The 26,603-nt window shown below is 44.0% G+C and overlaps 2 protein-coding genes across 2 annotated transcripts in view; one reads left to right on the forward strand and one right to left on the reverse strand.

The window, feature by feature from the left end:
- The first annotated feature begins 5,109 nt into the window (after window positions 1-5,109).
- si:ch211-196f5.2 (uncharacterized protein LOC556372 homolog) lies at window positions 5,110-15,560 on the forward strand. The gene is made up of 4 exons (XM_034180894.1): window positions 5,110-6,008; window positions 6,098-6,197; window positions 10,843-10,971; window positions 15,398-15,560. Exons 1-4 carry the CDS (start codon window positions 5,881-5,883, stop codon window positions 15,506-15,508), a joined length of 468 nt encoding a protein of 155 aa, XP_034036785.1. The 5' UTR covers window positions 5,110-5,880; the 3' UTR covers window positions 15,509-15,560.
- Window positions 15,561-16,401: 841 nt separating this feature from the next.
- ipo4 (importin 4) overlaps window positions 16,402-26,603 on the reverse strand; it is a 93,665-nt gene continuing 83,463 nt past the window's right edge. Inside the window, 3 exon segments of the mRNA XM_034171129.1 lie at window positions 16,402-16,820; window positions 16,823-16,853; window positions 24,598-24,654. Of these exon segments, the coding sequence (XP_034027020.1) occupies window positions 16,720-16,820; window positions 16,823-16,853; window positions 24,598-24,654 (189 nt within the window). The 3' untranslated portion in view covers window positions 16,402-16,719.

Raw genomic sequence — 26,603 nt, forward strand, 5'->3', positions numbered from 1 at the left:
GAGGACATGCCCTTGAAATGGGTATTTCAACAAGACAATGACCCCAAGCACACTAGTAAACAAGCAAAATCTTGGTTCCAAACCAACAAAATTAATGCCTCGCAGATGTGAAGAAATCATGAAAAACTGTGGTTATACAACTAAATACTAGTTTAGTGATTCACAGGATTGCTAAAAAAGCAGTTTGAACATAATAGTTTTGAGTTTGTAGCGTCAACAGCAGATGCTATTATTGTGAACACCTTTTCTACTTTTTTTTTTTTTTTACTAATAGCCCAATTTCATAGCCTTAAGAGTGTGCATATCATGAATGCTTGGTCTTGTTGGATTTGTGAGAATCTACTGAATCTAAAGGTACCTTGTTTCCCATGTAGCAATAAGAAATATACTCAAAACCTCAATTAATCTTTTTAGTCACATAGCACTACTACTATTCTGAACACTATGTGTATGTGCTCTGCAGTGGTCTGGATTAGTTTTAGTTTTCACAATGAATCACTGGTTGTATGGTTTTACTTTTAGTGTCAAATTATTTGAAAGAAGAAAATTTATTTTCGCTCCAGTGCAACAATGTCAGAAACTAAAACATCACCATGGTAAAAGATAACACTTTTCACAACAGTATTTGACTTCTACGAGCATTAATTTTCCTCCACATTAATATTTCATTCTCATGAAACAAAAGAAACCAAATTTCACAAACAGAATTTTCAGTTTTACAAATGCATTTTTTTTTTCTTTACACAAATGAAAAAAGTGACATATTTACAAGTACACATTTATTTGTAAAAAACAAAACACACGTGTTACAAATAGGAAATTTGTGTTTGTGGATCCCAAAACACATGTGCAAATCAAGGACTATTTGTAGATCACCCTCTGTGCATTTGCAAGTATTGAGACAAATTAAAGCAGACACATTGTTGATCGCTGCTACAACGCATTATGGGAGTTCAGGGTTTGTTTTTTAATTATTATTGTAGTACATGTTAGTTTAGTAGTGTTAGTGTTATAGATTTGTTGTGTTTTGATAGTTCAAGTAGTGTGGTTAGTTTGGTGAAGAGTTATGTTGTGACCATGAGTGAAAAGTGCCTTATGCATTTGATCTCTTCTGCCACTGTCTTGTTGTGTGTGAAACGGTAGCCGCCGCACCCCCTTCTGCTGGGGGAGGGTTGAGCTCCTCACAGCGGCCTGACTGTTGCAAAACACCCAACAGACAGGAACTAACATGATTTTAGGGTTTACAATATTTTTTACTGTTAAACTTTACTCACTATTATCAGGTTGCGTGGACAGAGACACCTGGACACAAATGCAGGACTCAAACTCACAGCTTTGAATTTTAAGGTTGTTTACTGGTTGGCAATGCAGTGTCTGGTACACAAAAAGGCAGTCCAATAACAAACAAATCAGAAACATCAGGTGACAAGGTGTGGTTGAAAAAACAGTCAGGTGGCCAAAAAAAAAAAACACACCACGGCTACCAGGACTTGGAACAAACAGGTACAGAGCTGGAAAAGAATGCATAGAGTACAACGATCTGGCGACCAGTGAAGCTTATATACACCCTGGTGATGAGGTACAGATTAGAAACAAGTGTGTGGAAAATACCAGAACAGGGTAAATGGTAAATGGACTGCATTTATATAGCACTTTTCCATCTGCATCAGACGCACAAAGCACTTTACAATCATGCCTCACATTCACCCCGATGTCAGAGTGCTGCCATACAAGGCACTCACTACACACCGGGAGCAATAGGGGATTAAAGGCCTTGCCCAACGGCCCTTAGTGATTTTCCAGTCAGGCGGTGATTTGAACCCATGATCTTCTGGACTCAAGCCCAACACCTTAACCACTAGACCATCACCTCCCCTGGGTCTTTTTGTGACAATATGACAAACCAGTCGATTAATGCATATTTCATGCTGCTGAATAACGAGATGCTGTGAGACTGGGTTGGAATAGAGCATTAAGCAGCATTCAGCGGGTTCTCTGGTCCATGAATGGGGTAGATCTGCCCCTGCTTCAAATGACTGTGGGTTGTATACATTTCTCCGGGCAGTAAGGAAGGGCAGCTGGTGTAAAACTTGTGACATCCTAATGTGGATCTATACTGGATCCCCAGTGGTGACCCTGAACAAAACAACTGGGTGGGCTGAAAGACTAACAAGTGTGTTTAATAGTATGTTACACTACTAACCTTGTAGCTCCCGCTAATTCTTAAAAATGCTCAAATTCACAAAGAGGCAGAATCTTATACCCCCCCCCCATACTACAGGCCGAATGCCGCCCAAATGGAAATTTGGCCCAAATTCGGGAAGTGTCGAGGTGCATTCCAAACAGTTGGACACAGTCGTGCAACTGCATTCTGACTGCATTCTAAATATTCTCACGGCGTCAAAACAGCATTCAAAACAGTCTGAGCGTGTTTGAGGAAATTCACCATGGACAGGCACGTCAACTCCTGCTGGCATGTCCCGGTTGTGGCAGTATGAGCTGGACTTCACCCCAGTACATCCCATTCGGGGTGGCACAATTATTATGTGCACCAGACCTGAATATTGTGCAGTCACACCAAAAACACTGTGTGTCACTGCGAGTCAAAGCGTCTCAAAGCCATAGAGCTGCACGCGCGGCTGAACGGGCTGTTACATCCATAATAAGCATGATGTTACAGATACGTCGGCATCCCCACTTACGAGTTAGATAACGTATCTGTAATAATATGTTCAACATGGTTATAACACGCTGGTCAAATGCGCCATGAGCTGTCATGTCAGCTGAATGGTTGTGCGCCGTGAGCTGCCATGTCAACTGAATAGTCGCTCACTGTGAGCTGTCATGCCAGCTGAATGGTCGCTCGCTGTGAGCAGCTGTTATCACGTGAATGAATGTCCATGCGCTGTGAGCTATCATATCAGCTGGATGATCGGCCACGCCATGTGTGAGCACATAACAGCTGAGCCCGTCTGGACAGCGGCGCGTACGGCTCTCCGCTAAACAGCTGATTTGAGAGACAGCGCATGCAATGGATTTAGTCCTATCTCACATATATGGATCTGACCACGATATACGCCTCAAAATACATATCGTGTTGCCAGCTGATATACAGCCAGTAAATAATGGCAATTGTAATGATGTTGTGGTGATGACAACTGTACCCTGTAGCTGCTGTCGAGATCCTCCCATTCTGACTGGATCTGTGACCCGCTTTGAATTTTTCCCCAACCACAATCAGATTCTTCTGAATGCTGTTTGAGTGCCCGTCTCAAATAGCGGCGCGTCAGTCTGCACTTTAACCAGTGTTTGACATTTTTTCACCTTGAATGTGGAGTGCATGTCTCCTACATTCGGGCTGGCTGCACGACTGTGCCCGACTGTTCAGACTGCTCTCAGAATGCTGTCCAATGTTTGCGACTGCACTGCTGAGTGTTGGTCGAATTTCCAATCGGATGGCATTCGGGCTCATTTGGCCTCTGGTGTGACGGAGTAGTATTCTTTCTGCATTCTAACAGCATTTTGAGATTCGTACGGTGTTCCGCCTACATGTGAACTGCATTTGGAAGCCATTACGCACGGCATGTGCAGGGATCATTCGAGATGGGTCAGGTACAATCTGAGTATTCGAACTGCATTCTTATGCGTTTCTTATTCCCTCCCAGATGTCCCCCGTCACCCATTTGGCCTGATTCGGTTTCATTCATTCTTATTCTTGGAAGCTAAGTATGATGGGGCCATTAGCAACTTACTTTTGTAAAATTTTGTCAGAAATTTTGTAAGACCATATTATATGCTAGGTTAGTAGCCATTATCATTGCTAGCAACACAGTTATTAGCATAAGGTAAATTTGTTTTTTGTGTTTTTTTAAATCAGATCTAAATACAAGAATATTTCGATCAATTCTGCTTGAACGTGGATTAAAAAAACAACAACAAAACTGAACTATTGGTCTAAACCCTCTCCAGCTGAGTCAGGATGTAGAGTAGTACTCTGATGTCTGGGGCCTACAACAAGCTCAACCACAACCTGCAGTTAAACAATTAGCCTCCCGCTGGCTCTGACATGTGTTTTAATTCCACGGTGGTGACAGACTAAAAAAGGATCTACTTAGCTGCTTGGAATGTAACATGTAGGATCTAGAACAACAGACAAGCAAGTCTTCTTGTAGTACAGAACACAGTGAACCAGCTCCAACAAAATGTTTGTGTCCTTCACAGCAAGAGCAGGCTTTATCAAAAGCTGTAGACGTCAACCTCCACTTCACCACAAGTGTCACACAGTTGGGAGAGAACACGATGGAGACAAATGAGGAGCAGTGGAGGTCGACACAGACATGTTCTTATTACACAGTAATAAATCTGCCGTCCACAGTGAGTGCGAGGCCACTGAGGGGCGATAAATCCAGATCATCCAATATATGACTGCAGAAGCAATGAGAAGAAAAAAAGCTTGACTTTAAATACAGCTCACTTCTCTTAAAAGCATTTATACAGGCATCGGCTGGATCACATTTTGTGTTTGTTTAGGCCCCCATCTACTCGCTGGATTGTTAGCAGGAGTGCTTAAAAAAAATTAAAATAAAACCTTTTTCACAAATCATAAGTGAGAAGTTCTGTTTTAGTCTGGGATACATATTCCTTAATTCATTTTCTATAAAAGCTTATTCCAGATAAGGGTCGTGGGGGGTCTGAAACATATCCTAGGACTCATTGGGTGTGAGGCGGGGTACAGCTTGGACAAACATTCAATTAAAGTAAGTCCGTTCAGCTGCTCCCTTGTTTGCACTCGGGGTCGCCACAGCAAATCCAAGGTGGATCTGCATGTTGATTTGGTTTTACGCCGGATGCCCTTCCTGACGCAACTCCACATTACATGGAGAAATGTGGCGGGGGTGGGATTTGAACCAGGAATCTTCCACATTGAAACCAAGTGCAGTGGGAGGAAGCCAGAGCACCTAGAGGAAGTCCACTCAAACACTTAGAGAACATGCAAACTCCACCCACAAAGGATCAGATGGGAGGTCATCCCAGGTCCTTCTCGTTTTAAGGAGACAGTACTAACCACTAAGCCACCGTGGCTATGTAGATGTCCTACAAAAAAAAAAATTTTTTTTACACTATAACTTTGATCTGCTCCAAACGTTAATCATCTGGAGACCTTCACCAAGGGAACGTAACTCCCAGGCTTGGTGAAAATCCAAACAGACACATGAGCAATTACAGCACCCTGCAGTACCGCCGGCATGCGGGGTAATAAAGGTTGGGTCTGACCTGGACAAGAAAGCAACAAAAACACCAATGAGCTCCTAGTGGAGCTACGCACTGCTGTGCTGAGTCTCCAGCTTTGAAAATAGATTCAGTGACACCAAACATGAGTTCAGGCTTTCATGCAGCCATTTAACTGCATCATCATCATCATCATCATCATGATCACATGCAGCAGAAACATGCTTAGCCCCAGGATGACCTTTGACCACTGACTGTATGAAGCGATAATAAACCATGACAGTGTAAACACCACCATTCGTTAGTCATCGACCCAATGACAGCGTAATAAAGCTAACATCTGAGTGACAGATTCACACAGGCTACTTATATCTGCAGAGCGCACGTCTGTGCTCGTCAGCCGCAGGACTGTAAGGGGGAGTTCTGAATCATCCGCTCCCGAGAGGAGACCATCAGATATCAACAACGTATGACAAAGTCCTGCAGACAGCTGGCGCACACTCAGGAACACGTCACACCCTTTTTCCCCCAGACACTGATCGTTAAACCGAGCTGGCGGCTGACGAGGAGGCGCGCTCTTCAGAATAGAGAGGAGCCCGCAGAGGAGGGGACAGGACGTCGGGCAGAGGCTCCCACGGGACAAACCGGAGGATGGTGCGTGCTTTACTGGAGTGGGAGATCCCCATGTCTGTGACCCTGCCCCTGCAGGTGCAGCCCGACCTGGCCCACCAACCTTTCCCCTTCCTGGACACCACGCTGGCTGACCTCGGCATCAAAGAGTGAGTCCGCTCTGAACGCCAACTCGCCGAGAAATCAGGCACAGATGGTCTGATGTGGCAGCAAATTAGATGTTTCTGTGTGTGTGCAGGTCAGACGTGAAGGAGAGGGTGGTGTGGGTCGATACCAAGAAGACCCAGGTGAGGAACAAGGCGGGGAAGGTGAAGGAGAAAGAGATCACACTCGTGGAGGTTGGTATTTTCAGAAGAGACCAGAATTATTTTGCTATAACTGAGCCAAGGTGAGGACATCACTACGATAATTTGAAAAACAGTTGTTCCACTACTCCTCTGAGGTGATTGGACCAGTTTCCACCAAATTTACAGTGTGCAAGTAGGATGAACTGAGAATTGCCTTTAAGGAGCTTGTTTTGGCAAAGGGGCAAGGTCACTGGGGTGAAAGTTCAAAGGTTTTGTTTCTCTTTCTGTTCCTCTACTCTTCCCTGGTAATTAAATTCAGAGAATTTTATTCTTCCGTTAGGAACTTTACGTGTGTGTGTGTGTGTGTGTGTCACATACACAATGGTGGACACACAAAGGTCGAGGTCATTTGGGTCCTTTTGCTGATTTCTGTTAAATTTAGTATATCAGTGAAGGTTGGCCCAAAATGTTGCCATTAAAAATTTAAATTTTGTTGCCACCAGACCTTTGACCATATTACTCTGATTTTGGCCTCCCAACAACATGAGGGAGGTGTGGAGTGGGATGAGAACCATCAGTAGTCATGGTAAGAAGGCAGACCAGATGATGGCAGGAGACCTTCATGAGGCCAATGAGCTAAACCTGTTCAACAAGTTTGACAACATGAACTCTGCCCACACCTCCTCTCATTGCTCCCCCTCAACCTGTGCACTCACCTCACACCCCTACACCCTCATTCTCCACGACGCCTCCACTTGCTCCTGCCCCCCATCGCAACTGGTGCTCTCTCCATCCTGTCCCATCACCACCACCGCTGACAACATGAGGAGAGAATTTAGTCGCCTGTGTCCAGGAAAGGTTGCGGGTCCTTGACAGCCTCGGCCCCCAAAGTGCTGAAGGGATGTGCTTTCCAGCTGTGTGGGATTTTCCACACATCTTCAACTTGAGCCTGAGACAGATGGTGCTTCCTGAATGGTGGAACGGTGTCTGGTTACTGAGCCCAAGAAGAACCCAAACACACTTAATGACTACAGACCTGTGGCCCGAACAATCACATGTAATGAAATCACTGGAGGCTCATCTTGAGGCACCTCCCCACAGTCACCAAATCATCGCTGGACCTCCTGCAGTTTGCACACCAGCCCAACAAGAGAGTGGAAGATGCCATCATCTTCATGCTGCACAGAGTTTATTCTCACCTGGAGCTAGTGCTGTCCTTCTGCACACAATCTCATATATATATATGTACATAAAATCTGTGTAAAGCATGTATAGGAGGAGGAAGTGGCGTGGGTAGCCTCTGTGCGCGTCACCACCTGCATCACAGGAGACAGGAGGGAGTTTTCCACTGACGAAAAAGGCTGCGTGTCTCGGCGCTGTGCTACAGCTGTCTTCTCCCAGCCTGGGAGAACCACGCACACGGACTGATTGTCGTGCAGGTAACGATCCAGACTGTGCACTGGGATCATTGTTGCTACATCGGAATGTTTCTTTTCTTTTTTGTTGTTTTCAAAGAAGAAAACCGCGTTGTTCTTGTTTTAACATTTCAGGAGAGCGAAAAGTATAACTTGAATCTTCCAGATCCAGTGTATTTTTTTTAAGCCACTGCATCACTTTAATAGTCTCTAGTGCGACCTCACCCGGATCATTTTTGGAATCATGTTTTCTGGAATTAGGCTACAGAGCGCTGAATGATCCTTTGTTTACAGCCAGGGCTCTGTAACACTTGATGCTTTAAATTCCACATGCGATTAAATTCCCACTTATGCTCACTGATGTTAAATAAGCTTTAGCTGCTATGTAATTTAACATTTTATTTCAAAAATCACAATTTAGATCCTGCTAAATGTTTTAGTTCTGTACGCGACATTTAATGCTGCAGTTGCTGATTCTTTTCATTATTACACTGATTATTTTCAGAATTTTGTAAAAAAAATGTCAGATATTTGTTAAAATTTATGTTGACGTTTTGTCCATGAAATGGTCCAAATATATATAAAGAGAATTGAATTGACAGTGATCTAAATTGGAGAAAAGCATGAAATCATGTTAAAAGCTGAGACGAGTTTAATTAATTAGTAACTACAGACTGTAGTTACTAATTAATTTTTTAAATAATGGTGGCGGTATTTATTTAGTTTCAATGTTATATTTATTTCTTGTCATGTTTGGTGCCATTGTTAATGCAAAATTATTTATATGTAGCTGTTTTCAAAAAATTAAATTATTGTTAAAATAATAACTCAATATTAATTTATTATTGAGTTATTTTGGAAATAAAGAGAACCGCATTGACAAATTCTAAATTATTGTTCTTTTCGGGAGGGGGGCACCACAAAGCATTTGTGTTTAGGGCAGCCAAATGGCTAGCACCGGCCCTGGAACACCACAAGGCCTCCTGTGGAACACCACAGGAGGTCTTTCCTACTTGTATAATTCCTGTACAATTCATCCCCTCTCTGCAGGATGAACACATAAAGAACAGAGTTATTCAGTGTTATGTGCAATACTGTCAAACATCTTGTGCAATATATCTTCTAGCTATTTTGCAAAAATTTGTTGTACTTATCGTAAAATAAATAAATAAATAAATTGATTTCTATTTAATACTAACACTTTCTATAATGGCCATGGAGGATGACTATTGGTCGGCCTCGAAGAAATTCTGACAAACCGTCTGATGCCTCAGGAGGCGGAAGCAGCTCTCCACCGGCACTGTCTATGGTGCGGGTGGGGAGCTGTTGACCCTGACTGGGGATGTGTTGGGCGGTGGAAGGAATACTTGGAGGATCTCCTCAATCCCATCGTTACGTTGTCCGAAGAGGAAGCAGAGACTGGGGACTCAGAGGCAGACTCATCCATCACCCAGGCCAAAGTCACCAAGGTGGTCAGAAAGCTCCTTGGTGGCAAGGCTCCTGGGATGGATGAAATCCATCCTGAGTACCTTAAGTCTCTGGATGTTGTGGGACTGTCTTGGTCGACACGCCTCTGCAACATCGTGTGGTGGTCGGGGACAGTACCCCTGGATTGGCAGACCAGGGTGGTGGTCCCTCTGTTTAAGGAAGGGGACCGGAGGGTGTGTTCCAACTATAGGGGGATCACACTCCTCAGCCTCCCTGGTAAGGTCTATTCCAGAGTACTGGAGAGGAGAATTCGACCGATAGTCAAACCTCGGATTCAGGAGGAGCAATGTGGTTTTCGTCCTGGTCGCGGCACACTGGACCAGCTCTACACCCTCCATCGGGTGCTCGAGGGTTCATGGGAGTTCGCCCAACTGGTCCACATGGGCTTTGTGGAGCTGGAGAAGGCGTTTGACCGTGTCCCTCGGGGCACCCTGTGGGGGGTGCTCCGGGAGTACGGGGTCCTTTGCTAAGGGCTTTCCGGTCCCTGTACGACCGCAGAATCTCGTCTCCGCTGTTTGCGTACGACGCGGTTCTGTTGGCTTCGTCAAATCAGGACCTTCATTGTGCACTGGGGTGGTTTGCAGCCGAGTGTGAAGCTTCCGGGGTGAAAATCAGCATCTCCAAATCCGAGGCCATGGTTCTCGACCGGAAAAAGGTGCCTTGCCCTCTTCAGGTCGGTGAAGTGTCCTTGCCTCAAGTGGAGGAGTTTAAGTATCTCGGGGTCTTGTTCACGAGCGAGGGACAAATGGAGCGTGAGATCGACAGACGGATCGGTGCAGCGTCTGCAGTGATGCGGTCGCTGTATCGGACTGTCGTGGTGAAGAGAGAGCTGAGCGGGGGGTGGCAAAGTTCTCGATTTACCGATCGATCTACATTCCGACCCTCACCTATGGTCATGAGATTTGGCTCATGACCGAAAGAATGAGATCGCGAGTATAAGTGGCCGAGATGAGTTTCCTCCGCAGGGTGGCTGGGCGCTCCCTTAGAGATAGGGTGAGGAGCTCGGTCACTCAGGAGGAGCTCGGAGACGAGCCGCTGCTCCTCCACGTCGAAAGGAGCCAGCTGAGGTGGCTCGGGCATCTTTTCCGGATGCCCCCTGGACGCCTCGCTGGAGAGGTGTTCCCGGCACGGCCCATTGGGAGGAGGCCCCGGGGAAGACCCAGGACACACTGGAGGGACTATGTCTCTCGGCTGGTTTGGGAATGCCTCGGGGTTCCCCCGGAGGAGCCGGGGGAGGTGTGCGTGGATTGGGAGGTCTGGGCGGCTTTGCTTGAGCTGCTGCCCCCGCGACCCGACTCCGGATAAAGAGGAAGAAAATGGATGGGATGGATTGACTTTCTGTAATTGTGTATTAAATTAACCATGTTTACTGTTTTCTATAAGTTTCCCTTTGGGATAAACAAAGCTGATCTTTATCTTTACTGGCTTCCTGTTACTCATCAGGTCAGATTTGAAGGTTTGTTACCAGCATACAAAATCCACTTCCCTATTTGACCAACCTAATTAAAATATGTACGGCCTGGGTTGGCGTTCCCAGGACCTATAAGGTGAATGTAAGGTCACAATGCCATAGAATTGCTGTCCTCATGCCCACGGGTAGTATTACCTAGTAATGATCAAAACAAAGTCAAGTCCTTCACAACTTTAGTTTTTCAGTACCTACTTTCTCCAAGGTCAACATCATAGTCAAACAAAAAAACTCTGCTGCCACTTCAGCTGCAGCCTTCAACCAAATTGTCACCAAGATTCTGAACTGTCTAGTCTGCAGCACTTAAACTCTTTTGATTTTAAAGGTGCGAGTGAAAGCTCAGAAAGCTGGAGATCAGCAGCTCCAGGAGGTCCTGTACAGCACAGAGGCCACACTGACCGCTCCTTCTGCCGCACTGGAATACACATCAAGCCATGGAAACACACACTTACAGGTATCAGCAAACAAAAGTATTCAACATGACTTTAAAAACAATGTGTTTGTAACTGTGTTTCATATATACGAGGTCTCTTAGATAATAAACAGACCCCTTTTAATTTTTTTTAACCTATATGGATTTGAATGACATGCGAGTACACCAATCATGCTTGAACCCTCCGTGCGCTATGGCGGAGTTTTTTCACGCGTGTCCGGTGACGTCATTTCCCTTGGGCAGGCCTTGAGTGAGATGTGTGTCCCGCCCCTCTCGGCTGAATTCCTTTGTTTCACACGCTGCTCGAAGACGGCGCGCGTTGCTTTATCAAATTTTTTTCTGGACCTGTGAGGAATATCCGAGTGGACAACTTTCGAGAAATTAAGATGGTTTTCTGTGAAAAGTTTAACGGCTGATTGAGAGATTATGGGTGTTTCTGTCGGTGTAAGGACTTCCCACGGAGCGGGACTTCCTGCAGCGCTTCCAGGCGCTGTCGTCGGCCTGCTTCGAGCTTATAAACATCCTAATTAAGGCTTAATTCACCCAGGACATCGCGAGAGAACAGAGAAGATTCAGAAGAGGCCGGCATGAGGAATTTATGCGGACATTCCACTGTTTAAGGACATTTTTTTTAATGAAAGACGTGTGCGCAAATTCGCCGAGTCGTTTCCCGTGACGACTCGGCAAATCTGTGTGCGCCCGCGACAGGAAAAACACCTCCGTGTTGAAACCATTTGTAGAATTCAGGCGGCTTTTAATGGCTTTCAACAACACTGAGTAACTGAGAAAATTGTTTAACAGTTTGGGCATGTTCCAACTGCCCGTTAAGATTTCCAACGGAGGTGTTTTTCCTGCCGCGACCCCCCCGCGGTCGGGTCCAGCCCGACATGCGACTCTGCCCGCACGTTCTTTCCTTACAAAATGACCGTTAAACAATGGAATGTCCGAATAACTCCTCATGCCGACTTCTTCTGAAAGTTCTCCGTTCTCTGACGACTTACTGCGTCAACAGAGCCTGAAATGTGGAAGTTTTCAACTTGAAACGGAGATACGCTGCCGCCATCGAAGCGCAGATCGCCATCAGGCGCCGTGGGCCGTCCCTTAAAGCGACACTACCAGACCAAAATCTCTCATCAGCCGTTAAAATTTTTACCGAAACCAGCTGAATTTATTGAATGGTATCCACTCAGTTGTGCCTACAGTTTTGAAAAAATTTTTTATTCAAACAAAGCACAGTCTCTGAGCCATTCCTAAACAATGAAAAAAATCGACCGAGCGGGTGGTGGACGACTCCTCACTCAAAGCTGGCCCCCAGGCGAATGACGTAACCGACAGCGTGAAAAAACTCTCGCATGCCCACGAGGGTTCAAGCATGTCTGATGTAATCACACGTGATTCAAATCCATATGGTTTTGAAAAAATAAGGTCGGATACTTTTCTAATAGGACCTCGTATATATATATATATATATATATATATATATATATATATAAAATCACATTAAAGATCAGTGTGGCCTCCATGTCCACTCAAGGTTCCTCGTGAAAAAGCTCAGGCTGTTGTGACTGAAAGCTTTGGGTTTGTTTTGGAATATTTTTCTTTTCAGACACACCCTGAAAGCCTCTCTGCTGTGCCCTCTGAGGTAGCAGCAGCCAGTTTTGTTGATATGAATCCCAGCAACGTGCCACAGCCTCGAGCAATGAAACAAGAGCATAAATCATCATGAGCTGCTTCTAGTTTACAAAGGCCCTAAAGGAAACCTCTCATCTAAACCCCGCAATCATAATGAATCGTAGACCTGACCAGAAAACTACAGTTGCCAATAGAGACCACAACACATACAAAAAGTAAATCAATAAAATAAATTCTACAACGCAAGCTGTGAGAAACGTCTTGCAAATTGGGTCAACACTTGTAAACACAGAGAACACAGATATAACTACAACCACATACAGTTTAACTGTATAAACTGTTTTCTGTAAATTCACAAAACACCACAATTGAAATGCAAAAAAAGGTTTTTGCCCAGAGGACTGTTAGTGCATCGCTTCACTCACTTATCTTTCATCTCTCCCTCGTTGGCAGAACTAAGTACACAGGTTATTTATTTATCTTACTTGATGATTATATTCTTAAACTGGTTATAGTTTCATATTTTCTTTATTTGCAATGCATGACCTGTAGAGGTCAGTAAAAGTCCTCTGGGCAAGAACCTCTTTTTGTGTTAGCACTTTTTTTGGATAATCTGAAATGCTCCATCTTTTGTGTGCACTGCATTTGCAGCAGATGTTAAAAACTGTTTGTGTATATTGTACACCAAACAATTGTGCTATATTTGTTTGTGTTTTCTGTTACAAGACCTTTTCTGAGAATGCAACTACCTGTTGTAGAATTGATGGAATTTTCTGCATTGCATGTCTTTATTTGGACGATTGGTGGCCTCCAGCTGCTCGGATGGGAAGACCATGCGAGCAGCTGGAGCATGGGAACACATTGCATGCTGCTGTGGAGAAACAAAAAGTAAAAAGTACATGCCACTTGCGGGATTTGAACCTGCAATTCACAAAGCTCCGATTAACAGATGTAAACTTTACCACTGCACTACCATCACTGTCTTATAAGAGAAATTAAACCATAATAACTCACAAAACAGCATTTTTTTTTACGGCGTATTTTTGGTTATACGTGACTGAAAGTGCCTATTTGTCACACTGTTAGCTTGTAGTCTTGCAGCGTTTCCACTCGCAGGACATGTCTGTCCTGTCAGACAGACGTTACATTCACATCGCATCCAGATGATCTTTAAGATCTGTAATTGTGTATGTAGTTTTTGTCATACTTATTATGGGTGCTTCTTTAACTACGGGCATCTATTGGCCTTGTAAATGTAATTTCCACCACACCATTGCCTTACAATATAAAGCGCCTTGGGACAACTGTTTGTTGTGATTTGGCCCGCTATATATATGTGCTCTGATGTCACTGTTTATCTCCATAGAAACTAACCCAAACAATCTTTCATACAAACTGTTTAAAGGGACATTACAGTGTTGTGGTTGAAATTACCACCAATAGTGTGGAACAACTACATTTTGTTTAAAAAATCACAACAGTTGTATGACATTGAATACCCCAATTATGTTTTGATTATTTTACTGATATTTTATTCAGAGATATTTTAAAACATTAGCAAAAAACGTTTCTTTACCATTCATTTTATCATTGAAGTTCAAAAGTCTGGGTGTGGGACAAGCACAAAACGGCAATATTTGCATATAATGAGCTGAAAAAAGGTGAAAAAGTCATCCACAGACTACTAGAACAAATTTTCTTAACACACCTTTCATTGTAAAGATAACTATAAAAGTGTGAAATTTCCCTTTTTTTCTGTTTTTCATACAATATGATCAAAAGGACATAATAAGTGCCCGTAGTCTAAGAATCACCCTTATATACATGTCCTGGCAGTGATCTCTGTGTTTTTTACTGTGACACGTCGTGTGTGCACTGAGCTGTCAGTGAGTCTCTGGCTGGCGATCAGCTGGGAGGTAGCTCGTCGTGCTGTGTGCGCTCAGACATGGCTGGCCAGTCTGTACATCCATATCAGCATTCCATGCAAGTGTGCTCCCCCGACACGCCACAGGTTGTGGGGAGGAGAAGAAGCGGGGGAGCGCAATACACACGCACAGCACGTTTGTGGTGGGGGGAGCCAATACTCTGGAACGTCCGTGTGTTGCTTTACAACGCCACAGTTGTGGGGAGGCACTCAGATAAATTTCACATCCAGTTCAAAAGTGTTCACCTGCTCACTATTGTCGTGCTGACAGCACAAATGGCAACACATTTTCTATGTGTTCGGCGGCTGCGGTACTGGATGTTCGTGTGTGTCACTTGGAATTTGGCCACACACTGCTGCGAGTGGGAATCTACTGGGCTCTCACAGGGCACTCTGTCTTTTGGCCAATAGTGTGCGCGAAATAGTTGTAGCGACAGGTGTACAAGGCATTGGAGGCAGCTCCGATTTTTCACAAATGGCATGCCAATTTCTCCTTTGTGCGCTAGTCGGCTTCAATCGTGTTATGTGTGAAGGGGCCTTTAGGAATGGAGTCTGAGGTGGATAAAAAGAAGGAAGTAAAAAGTGAATGATGTGGTGTGATTCTGCTGTTTTCTTTATAGTCAAACGGGACATATGGATTCACCCATCAGAAGGATCCATCATAAACATAGCTACGACCTTCAAGAGATCAAACTTCAGATCAAAGGTCAAAATGTAAACATTTCATTCACACTTTCTATTAGAAACAGAATTAGACATTTGAGCTGCCTGTCAGGAAGCGTCACCATCAGTTACTGTAAACGTCTTTACAGCTTCAAGCGGTGTTGATGTGTAACATAACGACCTTGTCTGTCATGTACTCCGTACATCATTACAATCTCTGTGTATTAGGGGAGAACGGACTGGCAATCACCACAGATGTTTATGGTGTTCAACATGAGAAACAAGCTGCCCAAACTTCACCGCGGCACAAGGACAGCGGGAGAATCTAAGGACAACTGAGCCTTCATCGAAAATGGAGTGAAATTCAACGTGAATAACCTGATAAGAAAAAAAATTAGCTAATCTAAATGTTCACTGCAAAACGTCCGTTGGTATTGTATTTCAACAAGATGAAAGTTCAGTGGTTTGTCTGTTAAAATGTCATTAACACCAGAAGTGGATGGTGGATTGATGATGGATTAAAGACAGGTGAGCTCATCAGTGAGAATTTACCACACACAAATGTACTAAATCAGAGGGAAAAACCGGGTAATTTCTGATTGTAATTATGTTTAACTCTGAAATAACATGGGCCCACCACCTCTGTAAAACTCAGCATAAAGGCTTTTGCATAAATTAGCCATGAAAGAAAGAGTGCAGAAGATGGCTGAGTGGTGGTACACAGTGAATAGGGTGAGAGAGACAGAAAGAGCTTTTTCCACACAGAAATGGACAAAATCAGAGAAATTAACTTTCGGATCAAGAGCAGTAACAACCAAAAAAGTGACAAATCTACACAACCCTGTGGAAGGGATTTTCTATGATTGCTGCCACAGCAGATACAGTGGTTCTGAAGTCACAGCTTTAAATGAGCTCATCAGTTTCTTCTCTGTTCAGACTTTGGTCTAATTGCTACAAAGCACTGCTGCATACACGGTAAATTCACCAGTACTGAACTTTCCTCCTGTATTCTTGCAGCACTGGTGAAAACCGTGTCTAATCTTCACTGACCGCTCTTGAATGTTGTAACACTAAGACATCAGATCCCAGCAGACTGCAGCTGATTCAGGTCAAAGCTCTGCTGCCTGAGCTGAGACTGAAGAGACGGGGCTCTGCGACGAGCGCACAGCTGTGCTTGGTCGGAACGTTCAGAGCATTTTGTGAGAATGACTGAGAAACATGGCACAGAGTTATGCTAGATTAAATAGAACATTTATCAGCAGAATAAATTCTTTAACACTGTGACATCAAAGGCAAAACTGGTCCAAACCACAGGCACAACAGAAACAGACAGAAGGCAGTGAAATACAAAACTTTAGCCTGCATGCAGCAAAAAAAAAAAAAAAAAAAAAAAAAAAAATCAACCTAATGAACATAGCTGAATTAAAATGTAACAGCATGCCGGGTTCAGGTCATCATGAAGAAAAGTCAGTGATTACTGTCCTGTTTTTTCCATCTTCAGTGTAAAGCTGTTTTAGCTGTCACATAGAACATGTGATGTCGTGTCTGGACTACGAGGCAGCAACGGCTGTGCCAAACCTCTCCCGCTGCTCTGCAGGAAGTGACGTCACTGCAGCTTGAAACTCTGTTGAGTGGTTCTGGGCAAATTGTGCATCAGTGTGGCCAAAGTGCTCCGGGTTTCTGTGTAGGCAAGACAAAATAAAGCTCACTGTGCTGAGTGGAATACTAAATTCATGCATTCATGTATTCATTCATGTATTGGGAGTATTCTATGAAGGTGCATAACGGCCGCTGTCAGCAATAAAATAAATACATACATAAATGAAAAAAAAAAAATTAAAGGGGAGGGGGAAATGTTTTGAGGAAAAATAACCAGTATTTGAGTATAAACTTGGAAATTTACAGGAGAAAACAAATTATGATACAAAAACTACCACATAAAATGTATGTGAAACAAATGTTATTCTCAAAAATCTCAAAGACAGATTTGCAAGAAAAAACATCAAATTACTTGACAAAAACTAGTTTATATTAAAAAAAAAACAAAAAAAAAAACAGATATTACAGGATATTCTGAGATCCAGTCAACAAATTTCCAAGAAAAAAAAAAATGTCAGAAGTGGTTGAGACAACAAATAAATTTACACAAAAAAACTCAAGATATTCTCCAACATCTCAATGTCAAATCTGCAATTTAATAAAACCTCGGAAAAATAACATAACGCTGAAATAAATACGATGCACAAACTAAAAAATTAATATCATTAATATGCAGTCATGTTTATATTGTTGTGCCTCACGATCGTGCTGTATGATGCAACTGAAAAGTGATGCGTTCCACGAGGAAACCACTACTTGCCATGTCACCGACCAAACGGTCCCCTCTAAAAATCGGCCCACCCTGCCTTCACTATGCATGCGTCATTTCCCGCGGTTCACAGATTATCACCTTGTTTCTGCTTAAAACTGCACTCCAGTCATCATCTTTCGACAGATATTTGAAGCTTTTGTACAACAATAATTTCCACATAATTTCAGCATTATTTCATCAAGACAGAGGAAGTGATCAGCGCACCGCAGCTACATGAGCTGCTAGCTGTTGCGTTCACTGTGTGTCCATCATTTCAAAGAGTCACCGTTATCACCTCATTTCTGCTTAAAACGTCCTTGTTTCAGCTTAAAACTGAGTTAGAATTATTTAAGAAGTTTACTTTGTCATCTGATGGTTAATAACATTATTCCCTTTGATCGCTTTGGGTTTAGAGAGTCAGTCTGCAACACCAGGTTTTTCCCTTAACAGATGGCGTTTATGTCAGGGTTTACTGTCATACCACCCAGTCGGGGGTCGAACTTCACCCCGAGACTAATGGTGCATTTACACATAGGCAAGAAGCGTTACGAATGTCATATTTGCATCATTCTTGGCACATTCCTGACATTCTTAACTTGACTTAACGCATCTGAACAGGTTTCTTAATAATGCGTGTTGGTGCGTGACATTGGTGATTTTCATGGCGCATGTTTTTGGCTGTCAAAAAATCTTCCACGAATGTCACGCACCACCCTCATTTCGCCTCATGTCATGGAGGTCATAACTGAGCGTGTTGATCCTTAAGCCCAGGTTACACAGACGGTTTTGTTGGCGGGTAGTACGCAGACCGAAGTTCGCGGTAGTTCCGGCTGTTTTCGCGGTGGAAAGGGGCGGAGCATTTCGCCGGCGTTTTGAGCGCCGTACTAGCAGCAAATACGCAGATAAAACGCAGCTAAATCCACCGAATAAAGCAGCGTTTTGACGCCGTAGCAGCCGGCACACGTCAGGCAATGGGGGTTAATACCCAGTTCCATCCTTTACAATCGCAGGTTAAGACGCACGTGAGAACGGCGGTGTTCTGCTGCCGCCGATAATGCCCTGTGTACCGCTGGATTTATCCAGGCAAATCCTGCGTTACTCCAGGAACGTTTGCATATAGGCACCGCCCCCAGAGTATAATAGGCTGAAGCAGCTGTCACTGCAGGAGGAGGGAGCTCATCTCTCAGCCTTTTCTTCTCCTTTCCTTTTCCCCTCCTCAACGTGTTGCTCGTCTCCACCACAGGCTTCTCCTCTGCTTCTGAACCAGACCTCTTGGTAAGTCCTTACCGCTGCCAATTTTCTTTTAGGAGGCATACTGGAGCTTCTCTGCAAAAATATCTGGAGCTGGCCGCGAGTGAGAGGCCTCCATGCAGCGGGCTAGTGTTTTTATATTGACCGCCGCCTATCGGCCGTTTGGAATGCCGTTAACCAGGAGGTGGCATTTAGAACGGCGTACTGTCCGCTAGCGCCGCCGTTTTGTCTGCCTCTGTCGCCGGTTTTTTAAAACGCCTTTGAGGACGCTGACGTGGGCTCTATCGCCGTTTTACATGCCGTTGGTTAAGGATACAACGCCGGCCACCAATTACGGCGGTTGTAAACTGCGGCATTACAGGAAGGGGCAGGATTGAAACGGCGATTAAAAAGTATCAAACGCCGTTGTTCGCGTTGTCTCAGTCGTCAGGCAATTCTCCGGGATCGCTCCCGGAATATTTCGACATGTTGAATAATTTTTTCGACGTTCCCGGTAAAGCCGGAACTAAGCCACGCCCCCCTAGTGCCGGCGTTGACAACGGCGTTTGATCCTTTAAGACGGCCAAAAACTCTTCCGGGACGCTTCCGGGAGCTCTTACCGTCTATGTGTAAACGGGGCTTTAACAGTGACAGCGTTCTTCTCTGATGTGCACATAATTAAACCCTGCTGCACCGCATTCAGTTTCATTGCTGCAGTATGCCTGAAGGAGGACAGATGATGCCAAGTCGGCTAAAAGTTTCCTTCCAATGCTCCTCAGCGTGTTCCTGCAGGTGTTCCACCTGCTGCATGTGCCTGATGTTTGGGGAAACGAATGAGACGAGAGCCGCATGGAGCCACACATCTGGCTCTCGTTTCCTCCTCCTCTCTGTGCCACTCCATGGCACAGAGCCCAACAAAGCATGCAGTTCACAAAGTTCTTCTGCATGTGGATTTTGAGGAGCAAAACGGAGCGATCTGAATTGTTCAGCAACTGACGGTTTGGATGAATATGGGTGAATGTGTGAGACAATTCGCCTCATTAACAACGTGACATAACTTAATGATGTGCTGTTACGCGCAATAGCGCGCAACAACGTGGAACATTATCCTTGATCATGCATAATGGTTCCTGATAATTCTCCAGCAACACGTGCCATTAATTGTAACAGGTTACAGCAGTTCCTGAGGCCACCTGACACCTCTGCCCGATTCATCACATTCCTGATCAGCGGCCAAGAACATATACTTCATGGCATTCGTGACTTGCCGTCATTATGTGTAAACGCAGCTTAAGCAAATTTGTGATTTTCAATTACAGAGAACTCTGATTCCCCCCCCCCCCCCCCCCCCCCAGCATATCAGTCTATTTTTCTTGCAAACTTGAGTTTAAAATTCAAAGATTTTTTTCCTGTGACTATTACCCCCCACCAACATTGCTCTTTTTTCTTTATCATCTAAAATGGTCTGAACCACATCGTTACAGTATTTGATGTTCTGTTTTGCATAATTTAAGTAAAACCTGGGGTGTCTGTAAGAGCTGCATTCAAAAGCCAAGGCTGCCCACCAATTAGCATTTTTCATCACAGTTTCCAAAATCATGGAATAACTTTCGTGATGTTCAACAAAACTGAACTTTGTTTAACCGAGAAAACTGGAATCATTTTAGTTACCAAGTAATCCATTTAGTCTACTTATGTCTTATCACATGGTACCAGAGGAGTCATCTGGCACCAGTTAACTGGTCTGGGTTGTACTTCACGTGATCAGCAGTTTCACGCAAACTGCAAGTATAGCTTGGTCAGCTGTCTTCACCTGCCCTGCATGTTTCATGTCGACCTGCTCTATCCACATGTGATTATTGAATTCTGGTGTCTCCCAGCTACTCAATGGCTGAGCACACCTGTCAGAGTTAGTTATGCTGTGTTTACACATAACAACGACAAGTCACGAATGCCACGAAGTACACATTCTTAGCCGATGATCACGAATGTGATGATTCGGGGCAGAGGCGTCAGGTGTCCTCGGGAACTGCTGCAGCCTGTTACCACGCGCTACGATTAATGGCACGTGTTGCTGGAGAATTATCAGGAACCATTACGCACGGTCAAGAATAGTGTTCCGTGTTGTTGCGCAATATTGTAACAGCGCATCGTTAAGTTCTGTCACATTGTGAACAAGGTGAATTATCTCCACACACACACACACCCCCATATTCATCCAACCGAATTCAGATCGCTCCAGTTTTTCTGAAGAACTTTGTGACTGCATGCGTAGTTGGGCTCTGTGCCATGGAGTGGCGCAGAGAGGAGGAGGAGACAGACAGAGCCAGATGTGTGGCTTCATGTGGCTCTCGTCTCGCCCATTTTCACAAATATCAGTCACATGCAGCAGGTGGAACACCTGCAGGACCGCGCTGGAGAGCACTGAAATTAGACTTTTAGCCGACTTGGTGACAACAATCAAACTGAATGCGATGCAGCAGGGTTTAATTGTGCGCGAGCTTCTTCTTCCACCGGACTGGAGGAGGTGCAGAGATGTCTGGCTGCACGTGAGTCTCCTCTCGTTCCTCTGGTTGCTCTGGCTCAGACTCATTCATTCACTCACTCCTTGAGATCAGATTTTAAAGTATTACTATTGGCCTATAAAATTGTTCATGGACTGGCGCCCCCCCTATCTGGCCGGCCTGGTTGAGTCCTATGTGCCGGCAAGGGCTCTGCGTTCACAGGGTTGCAGGACTATTGTGTGTCCCGAGGGTGAAGAAAAGGTCAGCGGGTTACAGAGCTTTTTATCACCGCGCTCCAGCTCTATGGAATGATCTGCCTGCACAAATACGCCAGTCAGACTCTGTGGAGACTTTAAAGCCAGGTTGAAGACACATCTCTTCTCCCTGTTTTATCATTAGTATTTTATTGTGTATCTTTTTTATATACGTTTTATTTATTTTACTTCTTTTAATTTTTATGGTTAAATTTTTATTGTATTTAATCTTATTTCAGTTGATTCTGCTTTTAAGGGTGATTCTTTAACTACGGGCACTATTGGCCTTGTAAATGTAATTTCCACCACCCCATTGCCTTACAATATAAAGCGCCTTGGGGCAACTGTTTGTTGTGATTTGGCGCTATATACATGTGCTCTGATGTCCACTGTTTATCTCCGTAGAAACTACCCAAACAATCTTTCATACAAACTGTTTAAAGGGACATTACAGTGTTGTGGTGGAAATTACGGCAATAGAGTGGACATAAACCAGACTTTTTTTTTATCTGCATACCCAAATTATATTGCATGCAACATCATAGGTGAGGCAAAGATGCACAGTGTGTTCTTCAAATGAGTATTTAAGTGCCTCCATGCCACACAAACAGTGGAAAATTCCATTTACAAACACTTGTGTTCACGCAATAATATAGCCTTTAGGTAATGTGTCGTTTAATAAAGGTAAAATGTGTGACTGGATGTGCACTGTCGGTATGGCACAAAATACTCAGGATTTCACCTCAACTTCCCCATATGAAACGAAATAAACCTTCTGTCACATGAATTGTTCATATAGTCATAATAATGCAAAGGTTTTCATGGAGGTAGAAGATGAAATAGTCTGCTGCTTTGCATGCTGACCATGGCTCAACATTCATTAATAAGGTGAGAAATCAACTGAATCAATTGAAGACTGTATTATCCAAGTAGTAATAATAATACAATAACATGCTTTTGGAGGGCGGTATGCATTTTCTGAGTCCCTCCGTCCATGCCCTTCGCCCAAAATGACCTGGTATGCATTTCTGAGTCCCTCCGTCCATGCCTTCGCCCAAAATGACAGATCATTTTGGGCGAAGGCATGGACGGAGGGACTCAGAAAATGCATACCGCACGACAACAGCATGTTATTTGCATTATTATCACTTACTGAGATACACAAGCTGGGCTTTGGCTGCTGTTCATTGTCATACTATCCATGAGGAAAATCATCCGGAATATCCATATTGGGACCAACACACACTTCTCATCTTTTCATGTTATTGTCTGTGGACAGTTCTTGGGTTGCGCATGATATGACGTCATCAGTTATGCACAATGGGCGGGTACTGGGATACCCACCGCTACTGCGGGCAGGTATAGACAGGGTAGCATAATTGTAAATCGATGCTACTGGCCCAGCAATGCCTCACTAAGTGATAATAATGAGTAATACCTGTTAATTTCAAAAGCCGTGTCAGTGACATCGGTCTTCCTGTATGTTTGTGCTCACATGCAGCATTCAGCTGGATTGTACCGTGGAAAAACATGTTTAAAGTGAGCACTGCCACGGCCCACAGCACTCACCGTAGTCAAACAAACTGGACTTTGTGGGTGTCACGGGACTGAACACAGTCCAGACTGATAATGCAAGTTCACCCAAAACAAATAAGGCCACTGCTGGCAAAAAAAAAAAAAAAAAAAAAAAAACTTCTCTCTTTTGGTGCACTTTTTAAAGTCCTGACATACTGTCACCTAATTAAGACACACTATTATGAGGACACTGAAGAGGAACTGATAAAATGGTTCCACGAAAGGAGAACGGCAGACGTTCGCATGACAGGGAAGGGTCTGAAATACAAGACACTACAGCTGACCAGAACAGACTTGATGAGATTTCATGGCAATGAGGTAAGACAACAGTAAAGCTCACCTAAACAGTCATTGTATAAACCAGATATTCGCACTCACCAGACAACAGCAAAAAGTCCCAATGCTTTTGTATGGCTTTCCATGTTCAAAAAAAAAAAAAAAAAACACACACGAACACACATAATGGATTTTGAATAACGGATTTTCGCTCACATTGGACAAAAACACCCTGTCTGATCAGAACACATTTAAAAACCCCTTGCGCATACGGACAGAGCAATCTGACAGAGCAATAACAGAGGTACAAAATGAAGTTCAGCAATGACACTCGCAGATTCGAGGAAAGGGGGTACTGTATTTCCGTGATTAAAAGCCTGGTGTTTATTTTTTTTCAAACCATGTTCGGAACCCGACACCTAAACGAGGCAGGGTGTAATTCAAAGCAGGTAATTATTAAAATGCTGCTTGCTGCCTGCACTGTAATATGGTGTTAGGTTCTACACTATCCCTGGGTGTGGTGAACAAAACCACTTTAAATCAGAACCCTCTGCTTGAATGTGAACCCTCCCTGGAGCCTGACATGCATCTGCTAAACGACGGACACTGCAAGGGCTGTGATTTTTCACTTTCACGTTTTCACTCATTCCTCTCCCTCATATTTTAAAAGTTTTTGTAGTGTGCACGCTGATTACATTACATTTAATGGGTGGGTGCTTTAATGGAGCAAATACAGTATGTTAAGTGATGGCTGCTCTCAGCATCCATAAATGTACCTCAATCATGATAACATCGCTATCAAGAGCTCTGAAAGAGTCAGAGCAAGATGAGTGTGCGCACACACACACACACATATATATATATATATATATATATATATATATATAGCATGTTGTGATGTTATTCATATTATGATAACAATGTCAACTAGAATGACTTTGATCCATATTGGACACAAACAGTGTAGTTTTTATTTATTTACTTTTGAAATTGTCAGAGTTAGTTACACAATATCCCCAATACACAATGGTAGACACCTGAGACAATGGTCAATGTCCACATATTAAGAGGTCGAGCCCCAAGACAAAGCCTAATGGCCAAGTTTCATTTTACTTCAAGCGGCTGACTTCCAATATGTGGCCTAAAAAGAACACATCAACAAAAAATGCTGCACTACGTTCACAAAAATGTACAATTAATGCGTCAATGGTTAAGCCACAATATTTACCTGAATCAGATCTTGTTTCCCAGAACATGACTAGCAGCAGCAACTATGGATTTCATTAGTTTCACCATCTGAAGAGGAGGAAAAAAAAAACAAAAAAAACCCACACACAACAGGATTCAAACCCACTGACCTAAACACACACAACATATCTGTGATGCCACAGCTTTAAGGATAATTACCAATCCAAATGTGATATTCTGGATCAACAAATAATGAATCAAATGTTCTTTTTACAATAATACGAGGTCTGTGAGAAAGTATCGGACCTTTTTATTTTTTTCAAAAACTATATGGATTTGAATCACGTGCGATTACATCAGCCAACCTTGAACCCTCGTGCGCATGCGTGAGTTTTTTCACGCCTGTCGGTTGCGTCATTCGCCTGTGGGCAGGCTTTGAATGAGCACTGGTCCACCCCTCCCGTCGGAATTCCTTTGTCTGAGAACTTGCTGAGAGACTGCCACTTTGCTTGATCAAACTTTTTTCAGAAACTGTGAGACACATCCAAGTGGACACCATTCGAGAAATTCATATGGTTTTCGGTGAAAATTTTAACGGGTTGATGAGAGATTAAGGAGTGTTACTATCGCTTAAGGAAAGCCCCGGCGCCAGATGGTGCGCCACGGCCCGAGCCGCCGTCGTCAGCCTGTTTCAAGCTGAAAACTTCCAAATTTAGGGCTCTGTGATGCAGGACGTCACGAGAGAGCTGAGAAATTCAGAAGAGGTCGGGATCAGCAGTTTATCCGGACATTCCACTGTTAAAGGAGATTTGTAATGAAAGACGTGCGGACGGATTTGCGCGTCGGCACCCAGCCGCTCATGACGCGGGCGCCACAGGAAAACAGGAAAATTTTAACAATCAACCTACAAGGTTGGACACATATGAAATTATTAATAGTGACTCACCAGTATTTCACAGTTCCTCTGATCGCGCCACTTCGTCCTGGTGCCCCTCCGCAGCTAGCAGTGTTTTTTCCACTGAGTGCAGGTGTCTTTTCGAGTGAGAACACAGTTATGGGTAGTTGTTGGCGCAACTTTTTTTCTTCTGGACGAGAAGATCTTATAAACAGACACACGCAGAACACAATGCACGTGCTCTCCCTTCACTCACTGCCTCGGTGTTACCGTTGCGGGATGGATGCGGGACCCGCAAAGAATCCAAGTCATTAAAAAGATACAAACATCTCTCAGTGACCACGGAGCTCTGCGGCTGCAGTTACCAAGACCATGCAGCGCTGCTGAATTCTATCCTTGCGGGCTGCTAGAGCGCTCTGCATCAAAACAGCGAGCGTAGTCTCTGGACCTGTTGCCAGATTTTGGCTGCAACTCCACACAGCAGACGGGGGCGGTGCGAGTGGCCCGCTGCAGCGCTTACTGAGCCCGCAGACTCGGTAAGCGCCTCGGAGGCAGTGAGAGCAATTGCAGTGATGCCAAACCGGCCGTATGATGAGGACGCAGAACACAATGCGCGACGGCCGTGAAAGGTGAACCACGATATAGCAAGGACACCAGTGTGTGTGTGTGTGTGTATTTTTTTCCCCACATTTTCTTGTTACAGCCTTACTCAAAATAGATGACATTCATTTTTGTCCTCAAATACTACACACAATATCCCATAATGGCAATGTGAAAAAAGTTGTATTTTGCAACTTTTTAAAATGGAAAAAAAAAAAAAACCTAAGAAATCAGTTGTACACAAGTATTCACGGCCTTTTTTCATGAAGCTCAAAATGAGCTCAGGTGCATCCTGTGCCATGGTAATCCTTGAGATGTTTTCTACGGCCTAAACTGGAGTCCACCTGGGGTAAATTCAGTTGATTGGACATGATTTAAAAAGGCACACACCTGTTACAATAAAGTCCCACAGTTGACAGTGCATGCCAGAGCACAAATCAAGCATGAAGCCGAGGAATTGTCTGTAGATCTCAGACAGGATTGTCTCGAGGCACACAAATCTGGGAAGAGTACAGAAACATTTCTGCTCCACCTGATGGACTCTCTCATGAGAAACAAAATT

This window comes from Thalassophryne amazonica, chromosome 1 (genome assembly GCF_902500255.1).
Source record: "Thalassophryne amazonica chromosome 1, fThaAma1.1, whole genome shotgun sequence".
In the NCBI taxonomy this organism is placed as follows: domain Eukaryota; kingdom Metazoa; phylum Chordata; class Actinopteri; order Batrachoidiformes; family Batrachoididae; genus Thalassophryne; species Thalassophryne amazonica.